The sequence below is a fragment of the Psammomys obesus genome, unplaced genomic scaffold, assembly GCF_907164565.1.
Source record: "Psammomys obesus unplaced genomic scaffold, mPsaObe1.curated_primary_1811, whole genome shotgun sequence".
Classification (NCBI taxonomy): domain Eukaryota; kingdom Metazoa; phylum Chordata; class Mammalia; order Rodentia; family Muridae; genus Psammomys; species Psammomys obesus.
The window spans coordinates 36,483-46,318 of record NW_026595330.1 but is presented as its reverse complement, the minus strand read 5'-3'; the positions used below and the strand labels follow the sequence as shown (position 1 = coordinate 46,318).

Genomic DNA, 9,836 nt, shown 5'->3' with positions numbered 1-9,836 from the left:
GATAGATAGATAGATAGATAGATAGATAGATAGATAGATAGATAGATGAGCACTGCTTGGCTTTAGAGAGATGGCTCAGCAGTGAAGAACACTGGCTGCTCCTTCAGGAGGCCCAGGTTCATGTCCCAGCACCCACATGGTGATTCACAACCATGTGTAACTCCAGTTTCAGGGGAATCTGACGTCCTCCAGCCTCTGCAGGCACCAGGCATGCACGTGGTATACATACATACATGCAGGTAAAACATTCAACATGTGAAATAATACAAAAAAATGACAAAAATAAAACTGGAACTATGAAAAAATTAGAACAAACGACATTTTACAAGTCAAAAAATTAGTGTCTGAAGTTAAGAATTTGGGCTGGGAGATGGCTCGGTGGCTAAGCATCTGCTGCGCACGCATGAGACTGGAGTTCAGGCTCCCAGCACTCACATAAAGGCCAGACTGCACGGCGACACGCTTGTAGGTCCAGCCTGAGGAGGCGCGCACCCGGGATCCAGGGCAAGCCGGCTAGTGGGACGAGCCCTGTCAGCAAGCTCCCAGCCTAACTGAAGAAGAGGCCCTGCCTCATCAGGGAAGGTAGAAGAGGGATCAAGGCTGACTCCTGACTTCAGCCCTGGGCCTTCACATACACAGATAGAAAATGAAAAAAACAAAACCAAAAACCAAGAACTAAATAGATGGGCTTGACTGAAGACACAGTGAACTCCAAGACAGAGGAACAGAATGTGGCTGAAATGAGACACACAGAACAGACAGCAGAAAGCACCGGAAAACAGCAGGAGCAGGCACGTCGCACAAAGAGTCCAGGGGAGAGAGAAAGGGAGAGAGGAGAAATGTAGAAGATGAGAGCTGAGACTTCCTCCATGTTATACAGGGCTGATTCCCAGGTCCTACCCAAGCAGTGGCCCTAGACTGTTCCTGGATGCCATGCAGGACTTGCAGCTACCAACTGAAAGTGAAAAGACAAGAGCAGGAGGCCCCGCTTCCTCAGCTGCCTGTCTCCAGTGAGCCCCCGCCCTTCCCCTCAGAAAGCGACACGTCATCAGGAGGCCTGTCCACATGGGCTGTCAGCGGCAGGACAGTGCTTCACCTGTGTGCTCCCCTAGCATAATGGACCCCAACACTGTTTCACTGTGCAGTGAGGGCTGAGGTTCAGAGATGTAACTGGCCTGAGGCGGACGCTGTCAAGGGCCTGGCCCCAAGCTGCTCACCCTGAGGCCGACTGTCTGACTCTCCCACCCCACATCTGTGATGGAGACCCTGGCCCATGAAACCCCATCTCCCCCAGCCCTCTGACCGGCAAAGCCATGCAGCCGTGGCAGGGTGTCCCTCGCAAGGGAGAGCAGCGGCAGGTACAGCTCGGCCACCTTGGCCTTCACGGCAGCGTCCATGTAGCGGGGGTCAACATCATGGCTGCACAGCAGGTTGTGCACGGCGCTAATGGCCTTCTTGTGCAAAAGGGACGCCCTGTGGAGTGATGGGGTCAGCGTGGTGCCGACACGGCTCCTGGCCCCAGCTGTCCCCGGCCACACCCACGCACCGCGCTCACCCCTCAGCTTCTGGGTCCAGGGCGAGAGCCAGCTCTGTCAGCAGCAGTCCGGACAGGAAGTGCTGCTGCCTGAACGGCCCACTCAGCTCGAACATGCTGGCCACCTTGGGGTCAGGGGCCTGGCTGGAGAAGGTGGAGCTCTGCAGATGGTAGAGCAGATGCCCAGGGTCAAGGGTCAGAGGTTAAAGGTTACCAGCGTGGCCACCGTGGAAACAACTGAAGTGAGCATCAAGAGCTGGAGGTGGGGGTGTGGGATGGGAGAGCAGAACCCACAGACCTAAATCTGGACCTTTCCCGCTTTCCCTCCTCAATGTGCCTCAGTAGGGGCCAGCAAGAGGCCTCGGCCAGGAAAGGCCCTCTCCACCAAGCCTGACCGCCTGAGTTTGAGCCCCCAGGGCACACAGGGTGGACGGAGAGAATCGGCTGTAATCACAGCACACATGCTCCCTCCATAAGATAACGACTTAACTTAAGAATATCTCCCGGGAAAGTATCATCATATTTTTTGCTCACTTATTGTGGGCCGACAATATCAGTGCAATAGCACTGTCTGTGGGCATAGGGTTAAAGGTCAGAGGTGAGGAGCTGGAGAGTTAGTGCTGCGGTTGAGAGCACTGGCTGCTCTTCTAGAGGACATGGTTCATTTCTCAGCACCCACATGGCTGTCACAACCATCTGTAAAGCCAGGTCAAGGGGATCCAGTGTCCTCCTCAGGTCTCTGCCAGAACCGAGCGTGTATGTGGAACACAGCCATACACATAAAATAAAAATTAATAAATCTTTAAAGGTCAGAGGTGAGAGGTCAGGGTAACCCATCCATGAGGTGGTAGGGCATAGAGCCAAAACTCAAAGGGCTGAGAGACAGAAGATTGGATGCAAGTCCAAGAATTGGATTTGGGGGTCATCGGGGACATGTCTCCTAGAAAATCTCTGAGAAGTCATGGGTGAGGACTCAGAGGTGAAAAGTCAAAGGCCAAGGGTCTGCCAGGGCAGTGTCGCACAAGGAAGCGAAGGTGTAGAAGGTGGGTGGAGGGTGTGCCGCTTAAGGTGAAAAAAAGGAGGGGGAGGGGGCCACCTACCTGGGAGGTAGTGGAGGACACCGAGGGGGATGGGGAAGCTGGGGGCGACAGGGGGCAACAGGGAAGGTTAAGGGTCACATAGTGCTCGTGGCTACACAGGATGCGGGTGAAGTCCATTCGAAGGGTCAGCAGCGCGGCTGGGTTGGGGGCGGACTGCAGCCGTGTGGCCACCTGCGGGGGAGGCCATGCATGGGTGACATCAGCGTCACCCTGCCACAGATCCCTGACGTCTGTGGGACGTGGGTCCCTGACGTCATCAGCCACACCTTCCACATCCCTCACCGTGCACACCTACCTGCTTGTAGTGAGCTCGTACCAGGCTGAAGACGTAGCCTCTGTCTGCTATGGACAGGAGGTCACTGAGGAAGAAGGCCAGGCTGGCGTTGAGGCGTTCAGCCATCTCCATGTCCTGGGGACACAGCGCCCTGTCAGCCCATAGTCCTGGTACCTAGCCTGGCTCACTGAGGCCACGTCTGCATGACTTCCTTAACCCCTTGTGACCAGGTCTTCCTCCCTGACTTCATCTCCCCTTCCACGAGTCACTCACAATATTTCTGTTTTGCTTTATTTTTATTATTTGTGACAGGGTCTCACTCTGTAGCCTTAGCTGGCCTAGAACTCACTGTGTGAACCAGGCTGGACTCAGACACACAGAGATATATGTATCTCTGCCTCCTCAGAGCTAGGGTCAAAGGTGTGTTCCACTTTGCCACACCCAGCCCCACCATACATTTTTAAAAAATATTTGTATATTTATTATTTACAGAGTATTCTGCCTGCGTTCCAGAAGAGGGCACTAGATCTCATTACAGATGGTTGGGAGCCACTGTGTAGGTGCTGGGACCATGTGGGTACCTGAACTCAGGACCTCTGGAAGAGCGACCAGTGCTCTTAACCTCTGCACCATCTCTCCAGTCCCCCCCCCCTTTTCCTTTTCCCACCGATAGTTGGGTAGCTCACTCCCTACATCCAGATGTCAGAGTTCAACAGAACACATTCCCCAGGTTTCCTTGCTGCTGATAGCTAGCTGACCATATTCTGGCCAATGAGATCAGAGTGGAGGTTTAAAAAAAAAAAAAACAAAAAACAAAACAGAAAACACAACAGAACTCCTTCATGTTTCGAAACCCCTGGTGAACCGGGAGGGCCCGAGCCAAACTCTGGAAGCCCCACAGCCTACTTACGCGCAGAGAAACACTTTGGTTCTGTTAAGTGCTTATCATCGAATTCTAGAAATTAATGTGCTCTAACGGTATGCCTTCAGCAAGGGTTTAATGAGCATCCAGTGAGCAACTACTGTGTGCCAAAGCTGCGAGGGAAACCTCCGGTCCTGGCTGCTCCTCCAGCAGGCTTAGGAGACAGTGGTGAGCTTACATAGCCCAGGCTATCCTCAATCTTGTGATTTTCTTCTCTCGGTCTCCCAAGTGCAGAGATCATGGCTGTGCACCACCACACCTGGCTGGAGCTGCCTTGAGCGTGGAATTAGATACAGCTGTTGCTCATTACATGCCAAAGGAATGGGCTGAAGTGTGGCACCCATCGCCAGTGATACCAATGTCAGCGCTTGGGACTAGTCCAAGGACATCAAGACTGGGACCTCTGGACCAGCCTGGAGGTCACTCGGCTTGTGTAACATGGGCAGGATTCCCAAACTTAAAATGTTCCTGTTGAATCCCCAAGTGACATTTCTCTTTAAAAGCCAGGAGAGCGGGTGATGAACACCTTTAAACCCAGCACTCAGGAGGCAGAGGCAGGCAGATTGAGGCCAGCCTGGTCTACAGAATGAGTTCCAGGACAGCCAGGGCTACACAGAGAAATCCTGTGTTAAAACAACAATTCTCTCCAACACTCCCCCCAAAAAAAGAAAAAAACAAAAACAAACAAACAAAAAAAAAAAACTCAAGAGAGTTGACCATGGTGGCACACGCTTTTAACCCCAGCACCCAGGAAGTGGAGGCGGGTGATTCTCTTTGAGTTTGAAACCAGCCTGTCTACACAGCAAGTTCCAGGCAAGCCCAGACTACACAGTGAAACTGTAAAAATGAAATAAAATAAAGTCAGAAGAGACAGGCTGGCAAGTTGGCTGGGAGGGCGAAGACGCTTGCCACCAAGCCTGATGCCCTGAGTGTGCCCACGTGGGGGCAGGAGAATGGACTCCCTAAGCTGTCTTTTGCACAGGCACCACGCTTCACACACACACAAGCACAATATATAAATAAATCTAATAAAAAAAAAAAATCCGAGCTGGGTGTTGGTGGCGTATGCCTTAATCCCAGCACTCGGGAGGCAGGGGCAGGCGGATCTCTGAGTTCGAGGACAGCCTGGTCTGCAGAGTGAGTTCCAGGACAGCCAGGGCTACAAAGAGAAACTCTGTCTCAAAAAACAAAACAAAACAAAACAAAAGAAACAAGAAGAAGGATGGCATGGGTTGGATGCAGCGGAGCCATGGGTGTTTCTGTCCGAGGTGGAGCTTACTCTCTGACCCTGTACGCCCCCACAGAAGAGGGAGACCTGGATTCAGATCCTTTTCTGTCTCTCCCCAGTGGTACCAGGTTAAGCTATTCGGTCACTCTCTGCCTCAGTTTCCCTGTCAGTAAAGTGGAGGTAACATTACTACTATGGATGACTGGTGAGATTTAAGCGGTCCAGCGGGAAGCAGGCAGAAGGCGGTCAATAAAAGCTTCCATAAGAACACTGATCACAACTACTGCTCGCCTCGTCCCTGTGGGGACTGGGATTGGTGATCCCAGGGCCTCCGTGAGCATCAGGGTCCCAGGAGAGCAATACCCACTTATGTTCCGACTGTATCCTGGTACTATGCCACGGGCCACAGGATGTGCCCCTCCCCCTCCATGTCCTCACCGACTCCTATCTCTCCCTTGATGAGCCCCCTTCAGCTATGCTCATTTCTCATCGTCCAGCTGCGAACCAGCCTCACCATCTCACCTTTCGGTTTTCCCTCTAAAACTGCTTTGCGAGGACAAGGACGTGATCTGTTTGATTGACTGCTGTGCCTCTAAATGCAGCCAGGGCTATGTACACCACGGGTGCTCAAGAAAGAGACCATGGGTGAACAGACCCGCCGGGCACACGGCATCTGCCCACCCGGCCGCTTTCCTCCAAGAGGCCCGGAGTCCCCCCTCACCTTATGGACTCGGGTGATGACTTCCAGGCCCACGGAGGCCACCAGGGCCACAATGTCATCCAGGAAGCGCCCAGGGAAGCGCAGCTTGCGTGGAGTGTCCAGTCGCTGGGCCAGGAGCAGGTGCAGCTCCATGCTTTTCACCTGGGGGTGAGGCAGGAGGACAGGGCTCTGTCACATAAGTGCTGCATGAGGGTTGGGGGAGGAGCTTAGGACACATTGGTGGGGCTGGAGGGAAACTGGGGTGCCTGGCTGCTCTGAGCTGAGTGGTGGCTGAGGTGTGGTCTGGATTTGAGAGAAGGGGCGGAACTCTAGCATCAAGACCAGCGGGCTTAAGGGGTCCGGACCCCAGTGAGATGCAGCCTGAAGGCTGTCTGGATAGAGGCTGAGTAGGTAGCAGCAGTGGAAGGGATCTGAGGAGTAGGTGGGACCAAGGGTGGAGCCTTAAAACCCAGTGTACGAGCTCGCATGGAGGCCAAGGTCCACCTCTTGTTTTGAGGCGGGTCTTACTGAGGCTGGCCAGTCAGCAAGTACCAGGGACCCTCCTGGCTCCTCCTCCCTACTGCTGGGCTCACAGCCCTGTACCAGGTCCAGCCCCTCCTGTCTTGGAGGACTATGGGGGACAGTGGGGACAGGGCCAGCAGGCACCAGGAAAGAGGACCACACTTGAAGGAACCAGGGGGTGTCTGCAAGCCTGGCCTCTAGTGCTTGGTGCCTCTCGCAGGAGGGAGGCCCCATCTCTGGGTTGAGGAGTCCTCTCCAGAGAGGGGGTCCACTGTCAAGATGCCCTCCATCTTTCCTTATGAAGGAGCCTCGGGGCCATTTTGGGGCACCTCTTCTCAGGGGTCTCCATGGACGGGGAGGTGCTCACCATGAGCTGGAAGAAGAACCAGGCGTGCTGCAGGACCACCTCACGAACTGTGCTGCCACTCACTACCCACTGCAGAGCCAGCTCCTCATGCAGCAGCTGCGGGCAGGGGCAGGGTCAGCGGGGGCCGGAGGCCACCCCTCCCACACACCCCTCAGGAAGGCATGGTTGGGGGTCAGAGCAGCAGGAGGCCATGCAGGAGGAGAAGAGAGCGGACTCCAGCCCCTGCTGGGCTCTGGGCCTCGGGGAGAAGCACTGGACCCCTTTGCCACAGGGCAGACATCAGATCAGCCACCCTATTGTCCCCTCTACCTTCTGTACAGTGTGTCTTGGCTGAGGGGCTGGCAGGGCCGAGGAGGAGGCCTCAACGTAAGAGGAGGCGCGGCTAGAGCTGCGGTCGGTGGCCTAGGATGGGATGGGATGGAGAGCGTGGGATGGCAGAATGAGTTAGTAATGTGATGGAAACAGAGATGAGGATGGAGGATGGATCGGTCCGTGTGGGCATGGCTGAAGAGAGAGATGGGTCTTGCCAGCATGAACAAAGGTAGAACTCATGTTCTGGTTTAAAGACATCTTCAGAAACTTCATTCACGTGTTAGAGGTTTTGTGTTTGGGTTGTGTTTTTTTGTTTTTGTTTTTATGAGACAGGGTTTCTCTGTGTTACCTTGGCTGTCCTGGACTTGCTCTGTAGACCAGACTGGCCTTGAACTCACAGCGATCCATCTGCCTCTGCCTCCTGAGTGCTGGGTTCAAAGGCGTGTGCCACCAGACCAGTTGGTGTTTGTTTGTTTTTGTTTTGTTTTATGAGACCGAGGCTCAGGAAGCCCAGGCAGGCCATGCTGATGGCATTTGGTGGTGGGATGTTTGTAGGTGACCAGCGTTAGGTGAGGCTCCAAGTGTGGGACCCTCCGGTACTATAGAAGAAGAGGCCGAGAAAGGCGAGGGATGTGGGACACACCTGTCATCCTGAGGATGCTGAGGCAGGAGGACTGTGAGTTCCAAGCCAAGGGAAACCTTGTCTCACAATAAAGGGAAAAGAAAGAAGAAGGAAGGAGGGAGGGAAGAAGAGAAAGAGGGGGGATGGAGAAAGGAGGGGAAAAAAGGGGAGAAGAGGGAGACCTGAGTTAGCTCACTGCCTCTGTCACCATGGGCCACGATTCACCACATGATACAGCAAGAAAGGCCCAGGGCTCCGGGGCCTCCCTGAGCCTCCAGGGCCATGAATTAAATATTCTCTTTATGGTCCGGTCTTGAGTACTTTGTTCTAGCAGTAGAAAAGGACTGAGGCAAAGGGCGGGGCCACACAGGCAATGAGGCAGATGGGTAAAAGACAAGGGACTGTGTGAATGGGGTTGTGGCTGGGTGCTGTGTGAGGACGTGGGGCAGTGTCGATGAAGGTAGTCAAGAAGTAGCTGAAATCAGATCTGTTCACGAAAGAGGGAACTGGACACGGGTGTGTGTGTGTGTGTGTGTGTGTGTGTGTGTGTGTGTGTGCGTGCACTGACATCTTACTGCTCAGGAGAAGGAGGCAGGAAGAGTGTGACTTCCAGGCCATCATGGGCTACAAAGAAAGACTTTGTCTCAAAACACAACCACCAGACAGAACGACACTCCACAAGACGCAGAACAATGGAAACGGGGCTGGGATTTGGCCCAGTGGTAGAGCATTCGTCTTCCTGTGCGTAAGGCCTGGGCTCCACCCCAGCCCTCAGGGGCTCGGGTGGGAAGGATGGAGTCAAGAGTGCCAATGAAGGTGAGGTGATGCCGTGAGCTGGGTGCGCGTGGCACAGCAGACACAAAGGCTGGCCAAGGCCCCTGCTTCAGGGCGCCATGCAGACAGGGAAAGCATGGCCAATGCAGCACGGATGAGGCCAAGAGTTAAACTGAAGGACTGGACCAGCAAGTGGAGTTCCTGAACGTGGAGGAGAAGTGTAGAGACAGGAGGAAGACAAGGATGGAAGGTGAGACAGCGGAGATGGTATGTGCCAAGCACCCAGGACCACAGGCCTGGCCTCCCGCTCCAGCCCTGCCTCACAGAGCCTCAGCGAACTGGGCACAGGGGCAGTCCTTGCTTCGGTTCCCTGGCCTGGCTGTCTGGTCAGGAGAAGAGGCTCAGTGGTGGAACTGACTCAGTCACCGGTACTGAGTGCTGTCGCTCCCATGGCCTGGCACACATTGCTCCCTCAGCCTGGCCACCCACTGCAAAGACTGCTTCCTGCCTGAAGCACTGCCCTGCTGGGAGCTTCTCCCAGCCCTCCAAACCCTAACTGACCCTGCAGGAAACTGAGGACGACCTGATTAAAATGCTGGGGATGGGGGCTGGAGGCACGGCTCAGCAGTTGAGAGCACTGGCTGCTCTTGCAGAGGACCTGGGTTCAATCCCCACCACCCACATGGTGACTCGCAGCTATATGTAACTCCAATCCCAGGGGACCTGATGCCCTCTTCTGACTTTCCAGGGCACCGGGCAAGTGCAGCATAGATAAACACGCAGGCAAAACACCCAATCACATAAAACAATCCAGTATGTATATTTAAAGGCTGGGGTGAGCTGGGCCTGGGTCTGAGCTGGCAGAGCGTATGCCTAGCTTGCTCAGGACCCTGGGTCCCATCGAGAGCCTGATATGAACCAGCCACATGGGCTAAGGACAATGCTTTACCGCCGAACCTCATTCCCAGCATTTTCCTTTTGGGACAGGGTCTCATGTTCTCTAGGCCGGCCTCAGACTCCCTACACAGCCAAGGATGACTGATGCCTCCGTCTCCAAGGCTGGGTTTACAGGCTTGTACCAACATGCTTGGTTTCTGTGGTGCTGGAGATGGAACCCAGGGCTGTGTGCGTGCCAGCTCCATTTGCTGAGCCCCAGCTCTAGCCTGTTGAAGGCAATCATGGCAGCACTTTGAGCCTGTTTACTCGCTCTGTGGGTGTCTATTTCGGGGATGTGTGCTGCCGCTCAGGAAATCCCTCTGAGGGTCTACCCTATGCCCTCGCTTGGGGCCATGTTGCTGAGCACTTCACTGAGAATCTGGTTTGTTTGCTGGGACAGGTTCTGAGGTAGCCCAGGCTGCCTTGAAACGTCTAGGTAGCCCAGGATGACCTTGAACTCCTGTCTCTGCCTCCCGAGGGGAACTGAAGCCTACTGCAGGCAAAGCCGCTCCTGATACCAGGTCCCTGGGAAACGACACAGTTGG

The 9,836-nt window shown here is 54.5% G+C and overlaps 1 protein-coding gene across 1 annotated transcript in view; it reads right to left on the bottom strand.

The window, feature by feature from the left end:
* Positions 1-9,836, bottom strand: part of Dock6 (dedicator of cytokinesis 6) — a 52,498-nt gene that overhangs the window by 17,970 nt on the left and 24,692 nt on the right. Inside the window, exons 24-30 of the mRNA XM_055619211.1 lie at positions 6,957-7,049; positions 6,648-6,743; positions 5,780-5,920; positions 2,930-3,043; positions 2,635-2,805; positions 1,556-1,695; positions 1,304-1,473 (exon numbers count right to left, since the gene is read on the bottom strand). Of these exons, the coding sequence (XP_055475186.1) occupies positions 1,304-1,473; positions 1,556-1,695; positions 2,635-2,805; positions 2,930-3,043; positions 5,780-5,920; positions 6,648-6,743; positions 6,957-7,049 (925 nt within the window). The remainder of the gene's footprint in view (positions 1-1,303; positions 1,474-1,555; positions 1,696-2,634; positions 2,806-2,929; positions 3,044-5,779; positions 5,921-6,647; positions 6,744-6,956; positions 7,050-9,836) is intronic.